The sequence below is a fragment of the Chiloscyllium plagiosum genome, chromosome 5, assembly GCF_004010195.1.
Source record: "Chiloscyllium plagiosum isolate BGI_BamShark_2017 chromosome 5, ASM401019v2, whole genome shotgun sequence".
Classification (NCBI taxonomy): domain Eukaryota; kingdom Metazoa; phylum Chordata; class Chondrichthyes; order Orectolobiformes; family Hemiscylliidae; genus Chiloscyllium; species Chiloscyllium plagiosum.
Genome location: NC_057714.1, coordinates 65,669,124 through 65,695,455, shown reverse-complemented (window position 1 = coordinate 65,695,455; position 26,332 = coordinate 65,669,124). Strand labels below are relative to the sequence as shown.

General features: G+C 37.6%; 1 protein-coding gene across 3 annotated transcripts; it reads left to right on the top strand.

The window, feature by feature from the left end:
* The first annotated feature begins 2,507 nt into the window (after positions 1-2,507).
* LOC122549944 (shugoshin 1-like) lies at positions 2,508-26,049 on the top strand. 3 transcript variants are annotated; one of them, XM_043690221.1, is made up of 8 exons: positions 2,510-2,791; positions 2,877-3,067; positions 6,042-6,148; positions 9,248-9,387; positions 11,325-12,251; positions 18,983-19,195; positions 19,919-20,102; positions 23,970-26,048. In XM_043690221.1, the coding sequence occupies exons 1-8, from the start codon at positions 2,644-2,646 to the stop codon at positions 24,118-24,120; spliced, it is 2,061 nt and encodes a 686-aa protein (XP_043546156.1). In that variant the 5' UTR covers positions 2,510-2,643; the 3' UTR covers positions 24,121-26,048. The 3 variants fall into 3 exon arrangements, with proteins under 3 accessions (XP_043546157.1, XP_043546156.1, XP_043546155.1); XM_043690220.1 differs by having other exon boundaries at positions 2,513-2,791; positions 18,950-19,195; positions 23,970-26,047; XM_043690222.1 differs by lacking the exon at positions 18,983-19,195 and having other exon boundaries at positions 2,508-2,791; positions 23,970-26,049.
* Positions 26,050-26,332: the final 283 nt, after the last annotated feature.

Here is a 26,332-nt window from a genome sequence, read left to right as displayed (position 1 = left end):
AGATAAAAGGCCAAAGTGCTGCAACTTGCTCCATTTTTCCTTTATTCAGGGCATCTGTTCTGGAATGGGAGGAACTTGGATTGAGAGGAGAAGAATCCAGTGGTTGTGGTTTATGTAGGTACCGACAAAGGATAAAGAAAAAGGTTCTGCTTTAGAATTACAAGCAACTAGGACCAAATTACAAAACATAATCACAAAGATGATAAACTTCACGTTACTACCTGAGCCACATATAAATTGCTGTAAATAACAACTAAGCGTTAAATGTGTGACTCAGGTAGGTTTGAGAGAAATGGTTCCCAATTGGTGAGCCCTGGCACTAGTACTGGGAAAAGAAAACTGTTCTGTTGGGGCATTTGAACCATGCTGGGACCAGTGAACTGGCAAATTGAATTATAGCTTGATAGGTTGTAGTTCGAGCATTAAAATAATTAATTTGGGGGAAGGGGATTCAAATGAAGGAAAATGTAAAATATCAAAAAGGAATGAGTTGCAGGATATCGAATCATTGAATGAAGAGTGTGACAGGAAAGGGTAGAAAATATAAGCAGAAGAGTGCAGCTGAAATTAGAAGCAGAATAAGTCATGCTGGTAAAAAGTCAATGCTTAAGGTTCTACCTGAATGTGTGCAGTAGTTGTAACAAAATTAATCAGTTGCCAGTACAAATACAAATAAATAAACATAATTTGATGGCTATTATGGAAATGTGGTTGCATGGTGGCTACAACTGGGCAATTGATATTTAAAGATTTTGGATGTTACTGATGCATGGACAAAAAGAAAAAGATAGGAGAAACGTTGACTGTCCTGTTTCTTGGATGCTGCCTGACCAGCTAAGCTTTTCGAGCGCCACACTTTTCAAAAAAGAAAAAGATAAAGAAAGGCTTGAGTTAATAAAGGTGGTATCAGTGTGGCAATGAGTAGTTGTATGTGTAATAAATCAAGATGTGGAAGCAGTTTGTGTGGGAATAGGGAATAGTGAGGGAAAGAAGGCACAGGTGGGAACCATGTATAGGTACCCTAAAGAAATGACCCTCTGTAGGACAAGATGTGAGTCAGGAATTTATAAAGAGGGCAATAATTGTCATGGATGATTTTAATCTGCATATTGATGGGACATTTCAGATAGGCAAGGGAAATGTGGATGGTGAATTTGTAGAAGGATCATTTTTGAGCTGTACATTGCACAACCTACCTGCAAAGAAGCTGTTTCAGATCTAGTAATGTGTAATAAGATAGGATTAGTAATAGATCTCATAGTTAGGGATCTAACAAGTAATGATAGCAGTATTGTAGAATTTAATATTTAGTTTGAGGAAGAGTAACTCAAGTCTCAAATTGGGTTCTCAACTTAAATAAGCAATTGGAGTAGTATGAAGAAAGAGTTATCTAAAGTAGGCTAGTGAAATAGATTAAGGATTGGGCAGTAGATGAGCAGTGACAGCGATTTAAGTGCTATTCCATAAAGCTCAACAAAAATGTACAGTATTCTGGTCAAAAAGGGGGACTCAGTGAGAAGGAAGAATCATCGGGTATGCAGTAAGTAACTTGGTGAAAATGAGTCAAAGACCAGAGGTTTGGCAATCTGTTAGAATCTAGTGGGTGGCAAGTGGAAGAGGTTGCAAATTGGATGTAAGTAGAAGATTAGCATGTTTCTTTTGAAATTAAATAATTTTTAATATTTAATTTAGGCATAGAAATTTGCCAGTGTAAAATATTTCAACTCTCAGGGTATATGGTGTTCTTCTTTTCTCAGGAAGGTACTACCAAACCCAACTACAGCTTTCACTTTGGTTTGAATTTGGAAAATCTGATGAAGCTAAAGTTGTACTATTCATGAATGCAACATAAGCTACTCAAGAGGATGATAATTTGGATAGAAATTATATATGAGTATATGAGGACAAAGCAGGAGGTTGACAGTAGGTAATGCTTGTTTGAAGGCCTGGTGCAGGCACAATGGCCAAAAGGCATCCTTTTATGAGTTACAATTCTGAAGTACCATTTTAAGTGAGCACTGGTGCAAAGTGGTTAAGTTGTAGGTCCTACTGATGAATTCAGAAGAGGCTACCTTGATTACAGAATTTAAGAGCTTAAACAAATGCAAAGAGGAATAAAATGTGAACAGGTGTAAAATGCTAGTTACAGGAAGTTCACATAAGAGGATGGATTCACTGAGTTAATTATACTGAAGTAGTTAAATACGAATTGGGGCTTTTGTGGTGCATTGTACTGTCTCTAACTCTGAGCCAGAAGGCCTGGGGTCAAGCCCCATCTGCTCCAGAGGGTTGTCAAAACTCATCTGAATAGGTTGATTGAAAATATCGTTTATTATGAAGCTCAAAGAGGTTGAACCCCCAGCTCTTTCACTATCTCCTCTTTGAAGCAGAAATCTGTTCTGTCTCTGACTTGTATGTATTTCTCATTCCTTTGCCCTACTATCCAAACTTTAAGATTTAAGTTTAAAAAATTGTAGGAAACATGTTTGAGCGTTTCTGTGTTTAGTACAACAAGGAAGATAGGTTTGGATTAATGAGGATATCATGAACAGTGGTATTTTCTTCTTTAATGCATTCACATACTCAGATGCTATTTTCTTCACCGCTTTTATGTTGTCAGCTATTGAAGAATAAAGAAGGAAAATGGCCATTGAACGAGGTCAAAAGATTTCTTTCCAGGAAAATCTGGAAGCTATCAAGGAGCGAATGAAAGAGAAACGGAATCAGAATCAGACTAAAGTTAACAGGGGTAAACAAACCTTGACCTCAAAAATGAAAACCAAAGTACTGAGTAAGTAAGCAGTTTTATTTCTACTGAACTTTAATGTTCAGTTTTAAAGAAACCTTTTCACTTTTTACTTGTTTAAATTCAACAGGTAAGAGCTCTTTTATAAAAAATATCCAAGCAAACAATCACAACCTAGCTCTATCCCTGGAAGCAGAAAAGAAGAAACTGAGGCAAGCATGTGATGTCATACTATCCTTGAAAAGAGAACGCCAAGTAATGATGTTCTACATTCTCATGCTTAAAAGGAAACTTGAAGAACATTTCCCAGAGCAATTTGAGGTACATTAGCAAAACTAAACCCATTAAATTTTAGTTTTTCATTGAATGCATTAAATAAGTACCTTCATAACAATACCTTAAACTGTTTCAATTTCATCGGTGAAGTATTTCTAAAACTCTTCCAAATGTGTATTTCTCAATAAGATGTGCAAATGTTGATGAACATAAAGGGTTTCCAAGGGCAAAAGTGAAATTGATGCATGGTATCATGTGGCTAACTTTTGATATTTGAACAGGTGGTGGAATTTGCAGCAAGGAAAATTGTGCTGAGACTTTCCTGAAATACCCCAAAGATATTACCATAGTTTTGCTTCTTGGGTCATTTGCTGCGCAGATGGTAAATGGTCTGAAGACACGATCGTTGAGATTACTGTGTTTTGGACTCACTTTTCAGTATTTTTAACCTAAGAAATAGGGGCAGGTGAAGGCCATTCAGTACTTTGGTCTGCTCTGTTTTTCACTATGTTCATGGGTTATCTGATTGTAGGCTGAGCTCCAATTTCTTGCATGCCTTCTCAAAATCCTTGACTTAATTTTCAATCAAAAATTTGTTCAACTAGGTTTTGAACATATTCAATTTAACAAGCCTCCACGGCTGTCTATAGAGGAGAATTCAAAGGGCTGATAATCCTCTAAGAGAATAAATTTCTCCTCATGCCAGTCTTAAATGGGAAACCCTTTACTTTCACATTGTACCATTAGTTCTAGATCTCCCCATAAATGGCAACATGTTTTTTTTCCAATATATATTCTCACCTCCCTCAGAATTGTAAAGGTTTAAATTAGATTACTTTTCAGACTTCTAAACTTCAGTGAGTACAGATACAATGCATTCAACCATTCTTTTAAGACACAATCCTTATCTTAGGAATCAGTGTAGTGAACCAATTCTGAACTTGCAGTGCAAGTATTTCCCTGGTTAAGTAAAATAATCAAAAGCGCTTGAGATGTGTTTTCGTTTGTTCGTTCTTTGCTTCTTTTCATTCTTTCATGAGATGTGGGCTTTAGTTAATGCCAGCATTAGTTGGCCTTTGATTATGGCCCTTGTTCAGCTGCTTCATAGTGCCAGTTAAGAGTCGATCTTGTTGTGGATATGGAGTCACATGCAGGTAGTTAAAATTGGCAAATATTTTGCCTAAAGAACAATTGTCATGGTCCGTATTACTGACGCTAGCTGATATTCCAGATTTATAACTTAAATTCAAATTCCGTCAGCTTCAGTGTTGGAATTTGAAGTCTGCACCAAAGCCTGAGCCTCTGGATTGCTAGTAATGTGATATTGCTATTATCCATCATCTCCTTGCGATTTTCTTCTTTAGTACTGGATCTTGGTTTTTTCCAATGACAAACAGATGTGCAACATGTTTTTTTTAATTGCAATTAAAAATTGAAATACATTTGTTCCAGATCTCTGCAAAGATTGCTAACATGTTACTCCCACTTGAAGAAGAGTTTTATTTACAAAGAAAAATTAGATTTATGACTTGTTTCCTTATAATGATTTGTTTTTTATTTAAAAGTTCTTGGAATTCACTATTAAAAATTCAAGATTTATATTAATTGAATTAAGTGTGCAGGTATTTTAATGTACCAAATTACTGAACAATTTGTGTATCAAAATAGACGGGGGATGTTTTCTTTGTAGCCTCAGAGGCTGAGGGCTGACCTTAAGAGGTTCATAACATCATGAGGGGCATGGATAGGATAAATAGACAAGGTCTTTTCCCTGGGGTGGGAGAGTCCAGAACTAGAAGGCATAGGATTAGGGTGAGAGAGGAAAGATATGAAAGGGACCTAAAGGACAACTTTTTCACGCCGAGGGTGGTGCATGTATGGAACGAGCTGCCAGAGGAAGTGGTGAAGGCTGGTACAATTGCAACATTTAAAAGGCATCTGGATGGGTATATGAATAGGAAGGGTTTAGAGGGATATGGACCAAGTGCTGGTAAATGGGACTAGATTAGGTTAGGATATCTGATTGGCATGAACGAGTTGGACCAAAGAGTCTGTTTCCTTGCTGTACATCTCTATGACTCTATAAATCACAGAGGGTCTTTGGAAAAATTGATTCTTGGTAAATATAGCATTTATATGCAGACTGAAATTTCCTTTCTTGCTTTTCAAACAAAATGAGGGAAACCTATGTATTCCTGAATCTCTGAATCTTTTGAGCTGCGACCAGGGAAATGCAGACAGTATGATTTTGTCTTATTTGTGCTGTGGAGTTGGTTTTCAACAAGTGAACAGTTGAGTTTTAGCAACATGTGATCTTATTTTGTCACTTAATTATACATGGAACAGTGAAGTGAACAGTATTATTACAGTAATCTTCACTTTAAGACATAGGTGCCCTTTGCCGAAGTAACTTTGTATATGATCAAATAGTAAGAGCCATGAATAGGCAACAGAGCTGTCCTTGTAAATCTTGATTGTCACAAATTTGTATTCCTGGTAAACATCATGTTTCTAAGGACTTTTGATAAGAATTTATTTCGAGAAATAGTGTCTTCCATTGGAATAAAGGCTTGGTGTGATAAAGCATTAATTTCCCTAGTCTGCAGAATTTCATGGCAATGTCATGATGCTGCGTTTTTTGACTTTGTCTAGATGTTCTTTAAGGTATCTATGCAATTGATTCACAGAAATTTTGTAGTTTCTAATGTATAGAAATATAGTTGGCGGATGTATGAAGTTATCTTTTTCATATTTTATACATGAGTTACAGGGTCCTTGAATGTTTCAGTTCTTTAGTCAATCCTTTTTGGGCCATATACTTAGCTCCACACCTGTTGGCCTTTCTCTGAAGTATTCACATTTTACCCTAAAAACATAAGTTTCGTACGCTTGCTGCCTATTCTTGGTACATGTAGATAAAACTGTCAATCAGATAGTCATCAGGAAGTTATAGTTCACAGTGAGAAATGTAAAATTTGAAGTATTGGTTTCCCACCTAAAATGTATTTTTTTTTCCCAGCGTTTGAAACTCGTTTCTGATTCTATAGGTGAGGATCTAAGCAACTTGGGTGATGACTTACCACAGTGCATACCATCGTGTTCTTCACCTGTTGAACTCTTCAATCAGTGAGTATTTTTTTTTTAATTCCAGGCTTGAAAGAATTAAGGTAGAATACATAAAGTTGTTGTAGTCCAATTGGGTCATAGGACTCTGCTCTCATTCGAGAGATATGACTGGTGGTGGTGTAACCTGAGGGTCATCACACCTCCAGTGAGAGGAGAGGTTGAGAAGGAGCAGCCTCCATGGTAACCTCAACTAATTCGGGAATTGAACCCATGCTATTGGTGACACTCTGCATTGCAAATATGGATGTTAAGTGTTGATTTTATGGACTGACAGGAAATGATGTTTCCATCAGAGTAATGTGACTAGATTTTAGATTGATGGAATTTTATCTGCCATTTCTGTCAGATTTACCAGTAATTGTAATTGCTACAGTGCACCATTGACAGTAGTAATCTTTGCATTTCCACATCTGGTCATTGAAATCTAGAATAAAATGTCCTGATTCACAGTCTCTTAGGACAGCTGTCACCATGTGCAGATAGTTTGCAGGATTTTTGGGCTATTCCCAATTGCTGCTATTGTCATGCAGTTCAGGTTTCTTGCTTGTGTTGACAGAAGTTCTTCTGTCATTTTTCAAAATTCTTTCAGGAGCTGTGAGCATTGCTGGCAAGGCACACTCACCTTTGCTGGTGAGCATCCTTGAAAAAACTGCTGTTTGTGTCCTGTAGGTGCACCTCCAGTGCTGCAAGAATGCAAACTCCAGAATCTTGACCTGGCAACAGTCAGGGAATGGTGCAATATGTGCCAAGTCAGGAGGGGACTTGGAGTTAGGAGTATTCCCTTGTAATCTGCTTTCCTTATCCTTCTGGATGGTAAAGGTAGTTCATTTGGAAGGTGTTTCCAAAGAAGTTTTAACATTGCAGTTTGATTTATATCAGCGTTTTTTCAATCTGGAGAGATTTTAGTTGCTTTTAAAATTGACCTGAAATTAATGTCAGAGCAATGGGCCTTACAATTTTATTCATTGATAGATATTAAATTAGATTAGATTATATTCCCTACAGTAAGGAAACAGGCCTTTTGGCCTAACAAGTTCACGCTGACCCTCTGAAGAGTAATCCATCCAGACCCAATCCCGTACTCTATGTTTACCCCTGACTAATGCACCTAAGACTATGGGCATTTTAGCATGGCCAATTCACCTGACTTGCACATCTTTGGATTGTGGGAGGAAATCAGAGCACCTGGAGGAAACTCACGCAGACACGCGGAGAATGTGCAAAGTTCACACAGTCGCCCGAGGTAGGAATCAACCCTGGGTCCCTGGCGCTGTGCTAACCACTGAGCCACCGTGCTGCCCCACAGTGAGAAACAGTGTATATTGAAGCAATATTCTCTTTGTGATAATTCAATTACAGTCAAGTTTTCATCAAATATGGACACTCATACATGATATCTAACAGTGATTTCATTGCCATTAAGTTAATTCATTAGAAGGCAATTGGAACAAACAGTCTAGCTACAGTCTAATCACAGTTTTACTATGAATTTGCTAAAAGATATAGATGAGGCACAAAAGATTGGCAATCTACAAGACCAGTAAAACAATAGTAACAATTGTGGTTGTGTCTGAGCATGTAGCACCAATTATCAGGATCCAATAGAATCGGAAATGAATTACTGACTGCTGTTTATTTCCCTTTTTTTAAGGAGTGTCTGGTCATTGTTTTGATAGCATTTCCACTTATATTATTTCATTGAAATATGAATACGGTGTAATAAAAAGCAAAATACATTTTTGTGATGCCTTTTACTTGCACAAACTGATTTTTGAATTTATAAGTATTATTAAAAGATAATACTTATATTTAATTAATCTGAGATAAAGAAACTGGTTTGAAAGATGATGCATAATGATTCTGGCTAATTTCAACCATCTTCACTGGAGAAATAAATGTTGTGGTGTTCATCAGTCGTAAGATGATATGAACAAAAGTTTGATTGCACAATTCATGTTACAGTTTCAAGGAGAGTTCCATAAGTAATGCACAAAATTTGGTTTCTGTTGTAAAGTTACTAAATGACACCAGATGCTGATTAAGCTAGTGCAGTTTTTGTGAACATAGCAAAAGAATTTTTCCCCATTTCTAGTATTTGAAGCATTAAAGAAATCTCTTGCCCCTTCCAAGTAATTAACTTGGATTTTTGGTCATCTTTGTGACATTTGTATCAATCAGTATTGTGAAAAAGATTGTATAATGTTAATACTGCCAGTATGATGGAGTGTTTGAGGATAGATGTAACAGGATCGATGGGATACCATCGCAGAACTGTCCTATGAAGAGAGGAAACTGGGCCTGTTCTCAATAATTTTGCAGAATTGAGAGGTGATTTAATTGAAACATATAAAATGCTTAATGTTTTCCATAGTTGGGAAATATGGGGAAATCCACTTAAGACCAAGATTTTGTTTTATACAGAGACTTGTTTATTTGTCATCACTTTCATTAGAATTTATATTTTGATAATGAGCCAAAGCAAAGAATAAAAATACTGTATAAGATTCAAGACTTTTCTTACAAGGAACAAACTAGTGAAGGTAAACTGAGAAATTATCCTTGTGGTCACAAGCTTCAAGCAAAAATGTAAGGCATAGAACAATCTATCAAGCATATAAATTGAGTGAAATATTTGACTTTGACTCTTATTTAGGAAAATGAAATAAACTCAAATTGCATTTATATAGAACTTTTCATGACTTTGACATACTTCTCAAGAGTATTCACTGTTGCAGTATAGGAAAATATATTAAATAAACAGAAACAAGAACCAAATAAGATTGGGAAAGCACTTGAGAGGTTCTATACAACAGTAAAAGGTAAAATTGCCAATTACCAGGCTGCAGTCTCATTAGAGAGAGATGACTGTTGGTGGCATCACAGTATTGCAAACCAGCCATCCAGTCAATTGAATTATACAGGCTTCTGTTGTACATAAGATAATTTGTATGAAAAATAATAGCAGAAGTGTAACTGAAATTTTGTAAATATCTTTGATTTCTGCAATATTTTTGTTACAGTTACTTTGCTAAATTTAAAATAGCTGCAAAATTACATTATATATTAAACATCTGTGTTAAACAAAATTGCCTTTCTTAGGGATGCTGAGATGCAAGCTTCCTTGGAAAACTCCAGAATTCATTCTCCTGAAAATACTGAGATCACTACAGCTGAAGCGAGTAGAACACTGTTATCCAATATGGTGGAGTCCCAGCCTTCATTAAAAAGCATATCCAGAGGTAAGACCATTTATTTAAGTTTTGCTTGTAAGTAATAAGTGCTTTCAACCACCCATATATCCAACAAATAACCAAAGAACTGCAGATGCTGGAAATCAGAAACAAAATCAGAAATTGTTGCAAAAACTCAGTAGACCTGGCAACATCTGTGGAGAGAAAGCAAAGTTAACATTTCAGGTTCAGTTCTGAAAAAAGTCACTGGATCTGAAATGTTAACTCTTCTCTCTCGCTCGCTCTCCTTAGATGTTGCCAGACCTGCTCAGTTTTTCTGGGAGAAAGTGAGGACTGCAGATGCTGGAGATCAGAGCTGAAAATGTGTTGCTGGAAAAGCACAGCAGGTCAAGCAGCATTCAAGGAACAGGAGAATCGACGTTTCGGGCATGAGACCTTCTTCAGGATTCTTCAGGAAGAAGGGCTCATGCGTGAAACGTCGATTCTCCTGTTCCTTGGATGCTGCCTGACTGCTCAGTTTTTCTGACACTTTCTGATTTTGAACCACATACCCATTTCTACCTTTGTAAAAGCAGACAATTTAAAAAATACTATTCCATCTTGTTAATGAAAAATGTAATATTATTTTGAGGGGAAGTTTCAAAGGGAAGTCTGTAGAAAATGACCAGTTTAAGGTCAGAAGATTTCTTTTTCAACTTTGTAGTTGCATTCCTGAAAAGTATGACTTTAATTGAAACATTAAGTGAATTAATGTAAGTGTAGATTTTGTATCATCCTCACTATTTGTCTTCCCACCTATGTTTGGCGTCTGCACACGTGATTATAGTACATTCACTTAACTTTTCCATCTGAATATGTTATATAGTATATTTGTGGCCCCAGTACTAATTCCTATGGTACTCCACTAAGTACAGGTTGCCATCTTGAAAATGTCCCCTTTCTCTGAACTGTCTTAGTTAGTCATTACTCTGTCCATGCTGACATACTAACCCAACACCGTGGACTCTTACCTCAATAAATAGCCTTGTGTGCAGTACCTTATCAAATACCTTTTAGAATTCCAAATGTATTACATATTCTGCTTCTTCTTTATCTATCTTGAATGTTCCCTCCTATAGTAAGTTTGTCAGGCATGATTTCTTTATCATGAAACCATGCTGACTCTGCTTGACATTTTATGTCTAAATGCTCAGCTCTTACATCCTATATAATCGATCTTAGCATGAAAGTTATAGAGTCCTAGAGATGTACAGCATCCAATTTGTCAATGCTGACCAAATAACCTAAATAAATCTAGTTCCATTTGCCAGCATTTGGCCCATATTCCTCTAAACCCTTCCTATTAATATACACATCTTTTAAATGTTGTAATTGTACTAGCCTCCATCACTTCCTTGGGCAGCTTGTTCCATACATGCACTACTGTGTGAAAACGTTGCCCCTCTCACCTTAAACCTATGCCCTCTAGTTTTGGACTCCCGCCCAGGGGAAAGACCTTGTCTCTTTACCCTATCCATGTCCCTCAAATTTTGTAAACCTCTATACGGTCACCCCTCAGCCTCTGACACTCCAGGGAAAATAGGCTCAGCCTATCCAACCTCTTCCTATAGCTCAAATCTTCCAATCCTGGCAATATCCTTGTAAGTCTTTTCTGAACCCTTTCAAGTTTCACAACATCCTTCCTATAGTAGGAGACCAGAATTGCATGCAGTATTCCAAAAGTAGCCTAATCAATGTCTTGTACAGCAGCAACATGATCTCCCAATGCTTATACTCAGTTCACTGACTAATAAAAGCAAGCTTACCAAACACCACCTTCACTATGCTATCTACTTGCAATTCCATTTTCAAGGAACTATGAGCCTTCTAATAAGTGGAATATAGCTTTTTCCAACAGTTTAAATAAGGCATTGATCTGCCTTTAAAGCTTTTTGGTGTAAAAAGCTGATGGCCATTGAAGTTTTATTTGTATTCTATTTCAAAAGGGAGAAGTCAAGACTCAGCCCATTTAGTTGCTCCACTGGATGATGCATTGTTTGAGAGAATGGATACAGTGCCAGCTGGGGTTTCCATTAGGCGACGATCTGGAAGGAGAAGCTCATCTTTCCATGCTCAAATTAGTGCCTTCAATTTATTCACCACTTTTGAAAACTGTACAGAGGTACCTTCCACAAGTGAAGAACACAAGTTTGATACAAATGTCAAACCTTTTGAAAATGTGCCCAATTCTCTCAATTGTAGTCAAGGAACTGAAATAGAAAGCACTGAACCAAATCAGGTGCAAATGTCGGACAACTGGGATTCTGAGAAAGTTGAAACCAAATTTGCAAGCAGTGTGAGGAACATTGAAATTGTTAATTCAAAAAATCCAGAGAGCATTTCAGAATTAGAACAGGAAGTGGAGCAAAGGGGAAGAAGAAGAAAGGTAATGGAAAGAAATAAAAGTACGTCTTTAAATAAACACGTGAAACCAGTAAGAACTAGAGCCAGATCAAAAAGTAGAGATGGAAGTCAAAGCAACGGAAGTGCTGGCAAGGAGAGAAAAATGATTCTTGATTGTAGTGATACGTATAATTTTGATTATGAAGAAAGTATTCATCTTACACCTTTCCGTAGAAAACCTGAGCCAAGTTCATGTGAGAATATAAACTCTACTAAAAGCAGTATTGGTTCAGAGAGTAATTCAGATGATGATTTGGATGATAGTCTTTATCTACCTCCTGCTGATAAAAGACTTAAGAAATCATGGAGTGCGTGTAAAGCTAAAAGTGAAACACCAACAGCTGTAATAACCAGGCCAAGCCAAAGAACAGTAATTCTCCGAAAAGACTCAACACTCAAAAAAGAACCTGGAGTGGAAATCACACAAAATGAAATAGCACAGTCTAACTTGTTGAAAACATCAGAGTATGGTCAGTATATGTTCATTTATTCTGTTTCTATCAACTGATCATTTAATCTAGTGCATTGAAAGCTAAGATTCAATTTTCTCCTTTGTCTTTTAGAAATGTTAATTTCGTGGATGCAACATATATGCAAAAGGGGTGGAGCTCAATGATGCTAGGCATCTTCCTCCTTTGTATTAGACATGAATTTTCATAGGTTGAGAGTATGGAATAGCTGCTTCTACAAAAGGCATGAATGTTAAAATTAATATGGAAATAAGATGGGGTGTGATTTCATAACTGAAAAGGCCATGCAATAAGATTTTACATTTTAAAAGTTTAAACTTCTGTTTTTTTTTAAAGCACTATTAACATTATATCTTTGAACATAATTGTCTCCATTCTACTTTCAACTTCAACTAAGAACTCATCTTTACGTCACAGTTTATTGTCCATTTTTTCAATCCTTCTGGAACCAAAGTAATGTACATCTCTGATCTCGTGTTTATTCTGATTCTCCTTTATTTCCCAGTCTGAAACTTTGACTTCAAGACCCATCCTCTCTGTGAGGCTTACATTGCTGATTTCCCTAGTAAAACTAGAGAAAGAGATGTGGCAATGTATAATTTCTCTTAAACTGGACTTTTTATTCTGAGCACAGGCTTCACATGCATCTTGGCATTTTGTCCCATAGAAATAATTCCTCAAATCTACTGTTCCTATTGTTGGTTCTGGCAGATTCACTATTTTCAAGCTGTTGCAGCCACAGCCTACCATCTCTCAGACTATAAACAGCAGAGATATATGAAATAAAGAAACATTCTGCTGTAAACCCATTTTTGTGATAGTGGGATGCATCAGTTATTTTCAGATAAAGGCACATCAATTATCTTGATGTTAAAAATTTCCTTTGAGTAAAGTATAATGATAATTCAAAGCTGTCTCTTGTTTACTAGCTGCTTTCAGAACCTTCTATGGTCTTGAGAAATGGCAAATGCCTCATTGTCAGACCATTTCCTTGGGCAGTATTTGGAGAGATTGCTATAACCCTAGTTGTGAATATGTCATACTAGCAATGCAGTAGGACTTCCCTTTTGATTTAAATCTCCAAACTTGTCTGAGCTCTTCAAATCTAGTTTTCTTTCAGCTGTCATTTCATGTCTGCACCATAACAATGCTGAGATTTCAGCTGTAGCATCAAGTTCAATATAATTTTATCCACCTAAAGATATAAACATGAAAAATAAGATCTTAAAATTTGAGCAGCAGACTGTTACAAATTAATGTGATTAGTCCTTTTGTGTTATAACAATCTTTCTTCCAGCTCATAGGACTTTTCCATTGTTCTGGTATAATCACCCTATGGGCTTCCACAGCTAATATATTAGGACTGAGGCATCCACGCTACTACTGCAAATATCCAACTGATTGATTGTCAGGCTGAATAGTAGAACTCTGATCTATATTTACTGTTTCTGGAATGGATCTTGAACCTGTGCACCTTCTGATTTGAAAAGAATGTTTGCTCACAAGTTTCTGTCACGACATTAGTTAGAATTTTAAATTTCAAGTGTGATGTATTCAGAGATCAATGCTCATTCTGATTTGAGCACAAAAAGATTTGCATGAACACATCCAACATAAACCAGGGGACGCAGTCGTGGGTCTGGACTTGCCAACAGGAAACATGAGTTTCACCAGTTTGTTCAGAGGAGATAATACCTTTGAGACTCAGCCATATGAAGTGAGGTTTTCTCATGTCTCAGTTTGACAGTGCAACTCTTGTGTGCAATTTTCCAAGAACTTCTTTTATAGCTTCCATGTGAATGTTTCTCTTCAATTAACTTGCCATAGCACAACTTGTTTTGGACATGATCATCAAGTATTCTTCAAAATATGTGCTGCCCATCCTAGCTGAGTGTGCTGTAGCAGACTGTGGCTGTTGGAAAGGGAGAGTATGTCAGTATTAGGAAACTAGTCTTTGTCATCTGATCTTGTTTCTTTGCAAGCTAGCCCTGCAAAAGTGGTGTGGAGATCACAAAAATAGGATAAGGCAGATCAACTCATGGCTTGAAGGATGATGTTGAATTCCTGAGACATTGGGACTGGCTTTGGGGGAGATGGCACCTGTACAAACAGGATAGTTGTACCTGAACAAAATCAGAAATGAGTTCCTGTGAGCATTTTGCTAATACTGCTTTTTCCATTTAGGGGCATGGTGGGAATCTTTCATATAACTTTGCAATGCGGTGAAAAACCAAGAGACTATTCGAGAGTAATACCAAGGTTCTCAAAACACTGGGAGAAACAGATAGCATTAAAATACAAGGTAGATTTGTAAAAGGAAGAAAGAAATGCTGTCTAAATCAGGCTTACACTGCATGCATGTCAATGCATGGAGTATGGTTGGTAAGATTCATGAATTAAAGTGCAGATTGCCATGTACAGGTAGTTCTTCTGTAACATTATGGTTATGTTCTAATGCAATTTTGCATTAGAGAAAAATAATCCTTTAGAAACAACTTGGTGTTGGCAATGTAATAACACACGTTATAATAGTTCACGCTTTAGAAACAGTGTTCCCAGTTGTCAATCGTGCCAACTAAATGTGTTATAGCAGTACGACCTGTAGATGATGTGACTATAAGTGAGACATCCCTCAAGGAAGGGCAGGACTGGATATTAAATATTTATGGTCACAAAGGAACTTTGTTCAGAAAAGGGTGGGGGAAAGAAAGAGGAGGAAGGGTGGTAACAATTGTTAGTTTAAACAAATTATTTTAATTTATTCATTTGTTGGATAAGGGTAGTTAAGAGTCATCCACATTGCTCTGCATCTGGAGTCACATGTAGGCCAGACCAGGTATGGATGGTTGTTTCCAGATTGGTTTTTCTGACAATGAATGATGAAATACAAATATTATTGAATTCAAATTCAACAATCTGCTATGGTGGGATTCGAAGCCCGGTCCCCAACACGTTAAATGTGTCTCTAAATTAACAGTCAATAGATAATACAACTGGGTCATCGCCTCCCTTTTATACAGTTGAGGAAAGCATTTTAATGTTTCAGAAAGTGAATGTCCCAGAAGAACAGAATAGATTTGGCTAGAAATATGGAACATAACGGGTGCAATTAAATCACTTAATGTAGCCTATAGATTACCAACTGATAGGAAGATTTAAAGAGTCAATCTGCAATGAAATGACAGAGAGGTGCGTACATCATCGTTAGTTATAATGGGGATTGTAACTACCCGAATGTTTGCTGACATCGTGGTAGCGGAGGGACAAGCCTTTCTAGATTTGTATTCTGCAGAAATTTCTGTATTGGTATCTGACAGTCCAAAAAAGAGGCTGTAACATTGTATTCTTGTTGTAATACCCTTATGCACTTTGTACGGTATGGATCTGCCTGTACTGCATGCAAAACCAAACTACACCAGACCTAGGTACATGTGACAATAATAAATCAAATCAAATTCAGGATGTTTCTATTTTTTTAGAAACAAGCATGGCTAAGTAAAGCAATTATCAGTGAGGAAGCATTTAGGGGACAGTAATCATTGTATCAAAAGGTGTGTTGGAATAAAGTAATTTCGAGAGAGAATAATTAACTGATGGAGAGTTCAGTTCAAAGGGGAAAGAACCAAACTGGGCCAAACGGACTGAAACTGAAGGTTGGCAAGAAAATCTAATTCTACAGAGGAGATGGTTTGAGCACAGTTGGGGGATAAACAGTAAAAAGGTGGATAAAAGGAGTGTGGTTGCTTTTTTAAAAAAAAAAGGAATTGGTATATGAAGGCAGGGAGTGTGGCTAATGTTATAGAGTTTGTACAGCACAGGAGAGGCCTTTTGGTCCATTGAGTCTATACTGACTTATTTATACTCATCCCACTTTCTGGCACTTGGCACAGAGACTTGAATGTCATGACATGTCAAGTTTAGATCAGAGTGGTGCTGGACAAGCACAGCAGGTCAGGCAGTATCTGAGGAGCAGGAAAATCAAAGTTTCGGGCAAAAGCCCTTCATCCTAATCTTTTGCCCAAATCGTTGATTTTCCTGCTCCTCGGATGCTGCCTGACCTGCTGTGCTTTTCCAGCATTACTCCGATCTAAACTCTGGTTTCCAGCATCTGCAGTCCTCACTTTTGCTTATGACATGTCAAGTGCTCATCCAAGTACTCTTTGTTTTTTTCCCACCAGGCGGTGCATTCCACATTCCCACCATTCTCACAATAAAAAGAGTTTGAAGATCGCTCACTTCTCAGCTTCCTAGTGTCCTGCTATTCCTTGTATTCTCCCTCGTCTTGTTACTTCTTCCAAAGTGCACCCCCTCGTACTTTTAAACATGTTAAATGAATACTCTCCTTACTAAGGAAAGCGATGCTACTTGGGCCACGGTGACAGGGTTAAATTCAAAAAAAAATTTGAGGTTGTATTAGTGGTTGTATTATGGACCAGGCCAGAACCCTCATTTTAAGAAGGCAGCCCAGGACCTAACTTTTCCAGTTGTTTTAAGCGGCTGTAAGATTAATATTCTAAGAGTGACACAGCTGGTCAAACCACTCTAAATAAATTCTGGTTTAATTTAAAATACACACAAACAAAATAAAACTGAATTTAGAATAACATAACTATTTGAAAACCCAACCAATGTGAAAGTGCAACTTAACAAAGAGCTGTTCCAATTTCCTGCAACTTCTCATAAACCAAACCCCTGGCGAAAAAGTGAATTCAAACACAGGTTCTTACAGGAGAGAGATGTCAGAGAGAGGATCAGCATGGAGTTTTTGTTCTGGGTCCCCAGCTAAAACTAACCTAAACTAGAAAAAACCCAGAACTGGGAGAACTGGCCACTCCCCTTTCATTGTTCAAGTATTTTCTAAACAAAAACCTGAAAGCCTTTTTTGATTATTGATTTGGTAGTATCTGTTAGCCATTATTAAAATAGCCAGTTGAGACATTTTGGCAACTCTGCCTTTACGACCCCTCCCAAAATAAAAAAACATAATAACCTTATTAAAGGAGCGACATCGTCATAGTTGTTTCTGAATGTTGGTAAGGCACTAGGACTTGAAATATGTTCAAGGATATTGAAGAAAGTGAATGGAAATTGCAGAGGCACTGACAATGCTTCAATCTTCCTTAGAATTGGTTTATGCCAGAGGACTGTAGAATTGGACATGTTCGAAAAAGGTTGTAAAGATGAGCCCAACAATTTGATCAGTTGGTTCAACTTCAGGGATCAGGAAACTTTTTTTGGGATAGAATTAAGTCTTGCGGTTAATTAGGAAGAGCCTAATTATGGGAAAATGTTTAACCAACTTGTGTTTTTTTTTCTGAAAATGCATCAGAGTTCAAGGATAATGCTTTTGACTTTTAACAGTGCCACACAACAGACCTGTGAGGAAAAGTTTAGCTCGTGGAATAAGAAGCATAGTAGCAACATGAATACAGAATTGGCTGAGTGATAGGGAGCTAAGAATAATGGATGATTGATATTTCTAACGCTGGAGGAAGATTTTTTTTTTAGTGGAATTCTCCAGGAATCAATTTTGGGTCCCTTGTTCTTCCTAATATACAAAAGAACATTAACATTAACAGATAAGTGACAGACGATGTGCAATGCAGAGAAATGTCAGGTGAATATATTTTGATAGAGCATTGAGTTACAGAATAAAAAATCAAGGTCACTGTCATGAAAGGTAGTGAAGACCTGGATGTATGTGTGCATAGGTCACTAAATTTAGCAAGGCATGTAGAGCAAGAAATGAATAAATCAAGCAGTATCCTAAGCATTCTTAATAGGGGCATGGAGTATGGGAGTAAGAAGTTTATGAATAAGTTATAGAAGACATTAGTTAGACCTTGGCTGAAGTGTATAATTCTGCATGCCATACATTTAGGAAGAATGTGAATGCATTGGAGAGAACTCAAGAGATTTTCACAAATGGTTCCAGGGTGGAGACCCTTCCGTATGAAGTTATATTGGAAAAGTTGGGACGATTCTTGTTGAAAAGGAAAAGGCTAAGAGGATGTTTGATCAAAGCTTTCAAAATGAAGGAGCTTGGGAGAAACTGTGCCCCCTTATTTAAAGCATTGAGAACAAAAGGACACAGATGTAAGGTAATTTGTAAAAGATATGAATGTGAGTAGTTAGAATCTGGAATGCACTGCCTGGAAGTATGATGGAGACCACTCCAATTGAAGAATTTAAGAGGGCCTTTGATAACTATTTAAATGGAAATAATATACATGGTTATCAGGAAAATGCAGGACAATGGCAATAAATCATATTCATTCAGAATTCTGCAGGCATGATGTGTTAAATGTCCACCTGCATCATAACAATTTTAAAAAAGATTTTCTGGATTATTAGTCCAAACTTTCTTCTTGTTAGTTCTGTAGCACAACCTCTGTTGGTGGCATTCTACAAATAAGGTCATAAATGGTGAGCTTTGATTCTGGAAAATTAATGCATATTTAAAGGTGGCTCATTTCTCAGGGGTTCAATTTAACACTTTGGTCAAAGTCAAATGTTTGTTTGTTAAGTTTTTATTTCCAACATAGAAAGAAAATGAGTGATCTGTTGGCATGCTGAATGTCAAGTTTTCAGATTAGATTAGATTACTTAAAGTGTGGAAACAGGCCCTTTGGCCCAACATCAAGATATTTTTTAGTTTCTAATGCTTAATGTGTTAATACGTCTTATTTGCTCATTAGATAAAATAAATTTATTGGAACATTCTCAAACAGCTGCACAGCATTTCCAGTTCCAAACTGAGTCAGATAATGAACCAGAAAGCCCTTCTATCAAACATAAAAACGTAGAGAATTTTCAAAATTCTGAAGAAAGCAGCACTGTTGAATATCTCAAACCAGTACTGAAGAAATGTATGCTCCTACAGCAAGAAGTAAATGCAGGAAAGAATGCAACAATGAAGAATAAAGACAAGTTTAAAACACCAAGTATGGATATTTTCAGAAGCTGCTACATATTAGTTTGCGCAAAAATAATTTCTACCAACAATAAGCATCACTTAAGATTTATTTTGGACATGGTTAATATGGTTTCATTTATCATTAAGATCACTTTTGAATATAAAAGATTTAAAATTTGCCCACATAGTAATCTAATTCCTTGAACTGAACATGTCTATCAGTATATATATATTTTAACATTTCCAATATAATTCCTTTTGGTGGTATTGATCTGTCCTTTCAAATGGTGCTGATTTTTGGCATTTTCTGCTAAATGCAGTATTTGCACTTCTAAACTTTGATTTAAAAAAAAAATTCTGATGGATATTGTTTATGGACATGTTCATTCTCTAATGTAATTGTGCATTATATGGTAGAACTTCTCTAAGTGAATATGTTTTAAAAATTCAGAGCAGATCTTGGAGCATTAAATTATTTCAAGTCTATTAATTTTCTCCTTACTGCTATACATAGGCTAGTAAATATAAATTTCAAGTTAAGACAAAATAGAAAATATTGTCAGTAATATTCTAAGACCGCTTACTTTATAAGATGTTTGGCTAAATTATAAATATCCATTAGAAAGCTGTGTGAAGTCAGGGAACATATCAACCAATTTATTTGTAGTTCTATACAATAACTGTTCCCTCTTTTGTAAGAAAGGAATTGTATCTCAGATATACCATTTAATTTTTCATATTATTGAAACAGGAAAGAACTTTAAACCTCGCTTCAGTCTCTGTGATGTCACCAATTTTTCAAAACTACCTTCTGAAAGAAAGGAAAAGAAGATGTCCTGTCCTGCTTTGTTAGAAAGAATGAATACAATTTCGCCAATAGTTCGTAAACGGAGATGCACCATGACTGTAAATTACAAGGAACCCAGTCTCTCAGTGTGAGTTGAACTTGTTCGTATACATTATAGAAAATACAGCATTAAGAAATCATTTTACCTGTCTTAGGCTTTTCAGTTGGAATTATCTACTTTATTTCACATTTTACCATCCTTTTCCTCATACACACTTAACATTCTTCCTTTCTGAGCACTTATCACATTTTTATCTCTGTCAATGCTGCAACAGTAAAATTGCCCTTGTGTGAGGATACATTACTGTGTAAGGTAAATCATGTTTTCGGGATCCCTGAGGGGGAGGAGGAGCAGCCCCAAGTTATAGTCCACATAGCACTCATGATATAGGTAGGAAAAGGGATGGGGATTTAAGGCAGAAATTCAGGGAGCTAGTGTGGAAGCTTAGAGCTAGAACAAACAAAATTTGTTATCTCCAGTTTGTTACCCGTGCATGTGCGAGCAAGGAATAGGGAGAGAGAGGAGTTGAATATATGGCAACAGATGGAGCAGGAGGGCGGGTTTTGGATTCCTGGATAATTGGGGCTTATTCTGGGGCGGGTGGGACTTCTACAAACAGGATGGTCTTCACCTGAACCAGAGGGGTAACAATATCCTGGGGGAGGTGGGGGGGGGGGATATTTGCTAATGCTTTTCGGGAGGGTTTAAACTAATTAAGCAGGGGGTTGGGAGTTCCAGTATCCAGGAGGTTGAGAGTAGTGGGGTCAGAAATATGGTTGCAAGAGTGCACCGGCAAGCTAAAAGGTGGTTTGAAGTGTGTCTATTTCAACGCCAGGAACATCTGGAATAAGGTGGGTGAACTTGCAGCATGGATTGGTACCTGGGACTTCGATGTTGTATCGATTTCAAAGACATGGATACAGCAGGGACAGGAACGGTTGTTGCAGGTTCCGGGATTTAGATATTTCAGTAAGAACAGAGAAGATGGTAAAAGAGGGGGAGGTGTGGCATTGTTAGTCAAGGACAGTATTATGATGGCAGAAAGGACGTTTGAGGACTTGTCTCCTGAGATAGTATGGGCTCAGGTAGAAACAGGAGAGGCGAGGTCACCCTATTTGGAGTTTTCTATGCACCTCCAGTTAGTTCTAGAGAGTAGAGGAAAGGATAGCAAAGATATTCTTGATAGGAGTGAGAGTAACAGGGTAGTTATGGGGGATTTTTAACTTTCCAAATATTGACTGGAAATGCTATAGTTCGAGTACTTTAGATGAGTCAGTTTTTATCCAATGTGTGCAGGAGGATTTCCTGACACAGTATGTAGACAGGCCAACAAGGGGTGAGGCAACATTGGATTGGGTAATGAACCTGGCCAGGTGTTGGATTTGAAGGTAGGTGAGCACTTTGGTGATACTGACCACAATTCTGTTCTGTTCACTTTAGCGATGGGAAGAGATAGGTATATATCGCAGGGCAAGAGTTATAGCTGGGGGAAAGGTAGTTATCATGCGATTAGGCAAGATTTAGGATGCATATCATGGAGAAGGGAACTGCAGGGGATGGGCACAATTGAAATGTGGAGCTTATTCAAGGAACAGCTACTGCGTGTCCTTGGTAAGTATGTACCAGTCAGGCAGGGGAGGAAGTGGTCGAGCGAGGGAGCCATGGCTCACTAAAGAAGTTGAATATCTTGACAAGAGGAAGAGGACGGCTTATGTTAGGATGAGATGTGAAAGCTGAGTTAGGATACTTGAGAGTTACGAGTTAGCCAGTGAAGGCCTAAAGAGAGAGTTAAGAAGAACCAGGAAGGGACATGAGAAATCGTTGGCAGATAGGATCAACGAAAACTTTAAAGCTTTCTATAGGTATGTCAGGAATAAAAGAATGACTAGAGTAAGATTAGGGCCAATCAAGGACAGTAGTGGGAAGATGTGCGTGGAGTCCGAGGAAATGGGAGAAGTGCTAAATAAATATTTTTCGTCCATATTCACACTGGAAAAAGACAGTGTTGTCTAGGAAAATACTGAGATACAGGCAACTAGACTAGACGGGATTAAGGTTCACATGGAGGTGTTAGCAATTCTGGAAAATATAAAAATAGATAAGTCTCCAGGGCCAGATGGGATTTATCGTAGAATTCCCTAGGAAGCCAGGGAGGAGAATGCAGATCCTTTGGCTTTGATCTTTGTTGTCATTGTGCCAGAATTCTAGAGGATAGCAAATGTCATTCCCTTGTTCAAGAAGGGAATAGAGACAATCCTGGCAATTATAGGCTAGTGAGCCATGATTCGGTTGTGGGTAAAGTGATGGAAAAGTTTATAAGGGATAGGATTTATAGGAGAAAGTGAGGTCTGCAGATGCTGGAGATCAGAGCTGAAAATGTGTTGCTGGAACAGTGCAGCAGGTCAGACAGCATCCAGGGAAAAGGAGAATCGACGTTTCGGGCATAAGCCCTTCAGGAATAGGATTTATAATCATTTAGAAAGAAATAAGTTGATTAGGGATAGTCAACACGGTTTTGTGAAGGGTAGGTCATGTCTCACACATCTTTCTCAGTTCTTTGAGAAGGTGACGAAACAGGTGGATGAGGGTAAAGTGGTTGATGTGGTGTATGTGGATTTAGTAAAGCATTTGATAAGGTTCCCCATGGTAGGTTATTGCCCAAAATATGGAGGCATGGGATTGAGGGTGATTTAATGGTTTGGAACAGAAATTAGCTGGCTGCAAGATGACAAACTGTGGTAATTGAGGGAAATGTTCATCCTGGAGTTCAGTTAATAATGGTGTACCGCAAGGATCTGTTTTGGGTCCACTGCTGTTTGTTATTTTTATAAATGACCTGGATGAGGGCATAGAAGGATGGGTTAGTAAATTTGCGGATGACACTAAGTTTGGTGGAGTTGTAGATAGTGCTGAAGGATGTTTCAGGTTACAGAGGGACATAAATAAGCTGCAGAGCTGGGCTGAGAGGTGGGAAATGGAGTTTAATGTGGAAAAGTATGAGGTGATTCACTTTGGAAGGAGCAAGAGGAATAAAGAGCACTGGGTTAATTGTAAGATTCTGGACAGTGTTGATGAGCAGAGAGATCTTGGTGTCCATGTGTATAGATCCCTGAAAGTTGCCACCCAGGTTGATAGGGTCGATAAGAGGTCATATGGTGTGTTAGCTTTTATTAGTAGAGGAATTGAGTTTCGGAGTTATGAGGTCATGCTGGAGCTGTACAAAACTCTGGTGCGGCTGCATTTGGAGTATTGCATAGTTTTGTACCCCGCATTGTCGGAAGGATGTGTAAGTTTTGGAAAGGGTTCAGGGGCAATTTATCTGGTATGGAGGGAAGGTCTTATGAGGAAAGGCTGAGGGTCTTAAGGCTGTTTTCATTAGAGAGAAGGTTGAGAGGTGACTTAATTGAGACACACTATAATCAGAGGGTTAGATAGGTTGGACACTGACAGCCTTTTTCCTCGGATGTTGATGACTAGCATGAGGGGACATAGCTTTAAATTGAGGGGTGATAGATATAGGACAGATGTTAAAGGTAGTTTCTTTATTCAGAGTAGTAGGAGCGTGGAAGTTGTAGTTGACCTGCCAACTTTAAGGGTGTTTAGATGGTCATTGGATAAACATATGGATGAAAATGAAATAATGTAGGATAGATAAGCTTCAGACTGGTTCCATGGATTGGCGCAACTATGTTCGAAATCCAATTCTTAGATTTTGTAATTTTGGCTCAAAACTGATCAAACTGGTGCCCAAGATATGGCACAGAAGGTGAAATTCATTCCAAAAACCTCTTCCTCTGTCCTAAACCTTCTTTGAATTTCCTTGAAACACAGTAGTGATAAATATTCCAAATACTAACTAGGGATACCTTCTGTTATTTAACTTCCTGTTTTGTCTTAATCCATTTCCCTAATCCCAACTTTAAATGTTAATGAAAGATTTGTTCTAATCAATAGGAAATTACGAAGAGGAGACCGGTATACTGACACACAATTTTTGAATTCACCAATATTCAAACAACGAAAGAACAATGCGTGTATCCGCAAATCTGGGGAAAAGCCATTTCCGCTGAGTAGATATAATGAGGCATTTGTTGGCTGCCGTTAATTTTTTTTAAACTAAATATGAATTGTATTGGGATCATGATATTCTGAAGTTTAATCATTTATTGTATTTTTAAAATTTCAAACCTATTTCATGGGAAGAGTTTTTACACATGTAGTTAGATGCTCAAGAAAAGCTTAATAAATATGATCTACAAGTTTATTTAATTGGTTAATTATTCCTGCACAATGTCAGATTTCTGTCCTCAAAATACTAATACTCGTCAAATAACATTGGATTATATGAAATGTCTACATGATTACATCACCTTCTGAGGCTGCATCTGTAGTATTTAGAATTGCTTGAACACATTGTGAATAAATCATCATATTTAAAATTTTGTTTTGTCTTGTTACTTTTGTCTTTGTTTTCTTTCATCAAAACTTTTCTAAATTTTGAATGGACTGTCAGCTATAATGTCAAACACAAATTGACTCCTGCATCTTGTTGGGAGGGTGGCAGTCACTCGAAGCCTGAAATGGCCTTAATTGTTTTTCCTGTTTTAAAGCAGGTGGCCTACTGTTGCAGTAGGGACCTTACCAATGTGCCCTGAGGGCTCCAACATATGAGTCAATAAATTCTCAATTGAAAGCCAGTAGTTTTGGTCAATATGGGGACTGAAATAGCATCTTAATAGGTGTTTATTACTATTGAAGCTTAACTAGCATGAGTCGGCTCCATTTAAATGGGGGTGGGAGTAAGCTTTGCATGGTCAGGAAGGAGGGTTACAGCCCAAGTGAGGACATATTTCAGGGAATTTGGAGGCAGTGTGGGAAGTTGGTGCAGAGGAGAAGAGGTGCTTTTTTGCTTTTTTTTGGGCTCATTTACAAGAATTTGTTCAAAAGAATAAATTGACGTCTAGGATCAGGAGTCCAGCACAAAGAGTGCTCAGGTTCAGGATATTTCATCTGGGTTGCAGAAGAACTTGGAGAGAGAGGGGAAAGATCCAATTGTTGTGATCCACGTGGGTACCAGTAATATAGGTAGAGGTTCTACTGAGGGAATATGAGCAGCTAGGGGTTAAAAGCAGAAATAAAAGTGCAATAATCTGTGAACCATCACATTAAACCAAGAGCAAATTCGCAACAGGTTAATAAGATTAAAAGAGATAAATGTGTGGCTCAAAGATTATGGGACATTGGCATCAGTATTGGGGAAAGAAGGAGCTGTTTCGATAGGATGGGTTCCACCTGAATCATGCTGGGACCAGAGACCTGCTGAATCACATAACTAGGGCTGTAGGAAGCTTTAAACAAAATAGTAGGGGTGGATTCAGTTGCATGGAAAAGTTAAAGTGGGTTGGGGTGGGGTGAGGGCTCAGCAGAGGTTATTGAAGTTTCCAGAACAAGGACAGTGTATGGAAAAAGTCAGAATTCAGTGTTATGGATTCACTCATTCGAGTATATGATAAGTATTGTATTATGTCAATTTGCTAACTAAATGTATTTGTTTTGGGGGGGTCAGATGAGTGACTCAAGAATATTGCTATGTGAAAACACGTAATCTCTAAGATCGGGAAGCTACCATTTGCTATATAAGCAAACAGAATGGAATCTAATACTGAGTTTTCTGTCACTGACATTGAGATATGCCACATTTCAATAGATAGAAAACGAAATGCTGGATGCTTACATCAGATTCTCCTGTTCCCTAGATGCTGCCTGACCTGCTGCGCTTTTCCAGCAACACATTTCCATCTCTGATCTCCAGCATCTGCAGACCTCACTTTCTCCTCAGATACCGTCTCCACTCATGAGCAGAATCTGAACTATACAAGCACTTAATCTGCTAAAGGACAATCAATGTGGTGAATGCTTATGTAATATGTTTTAGTAAGTTTTGAGAGTAAGAAAATTGTGACTTCAGTTTGTCTGGAGCTCTTTTATTGTTTCTCCTTGAATCTGCTTAAAAAAAAATGCAGATTAACTCAATGGATTTCATTAGAAGACAAGCTGTAAATGAAATCTATATATATTCCTAAAAATTGGCAGCACCAACAGCTGGAAATTATGGCAGACAACAATTTCTGTCCATGTGTCATCTTGTAAAGCAAGAGTTTAGCATGTTATTTAAGTTACACTTAATAGTCATGCCTTAAATTCTAATGTCCAGAGCTAAGATGAATTGCAAATTTTACATTCTTCGTTGAGTTTTGGATAACTGCAGGGAAGTGTGAAAATCTGTGTTTAGGTAGTCTGAAGCTTCCGTACTCTGT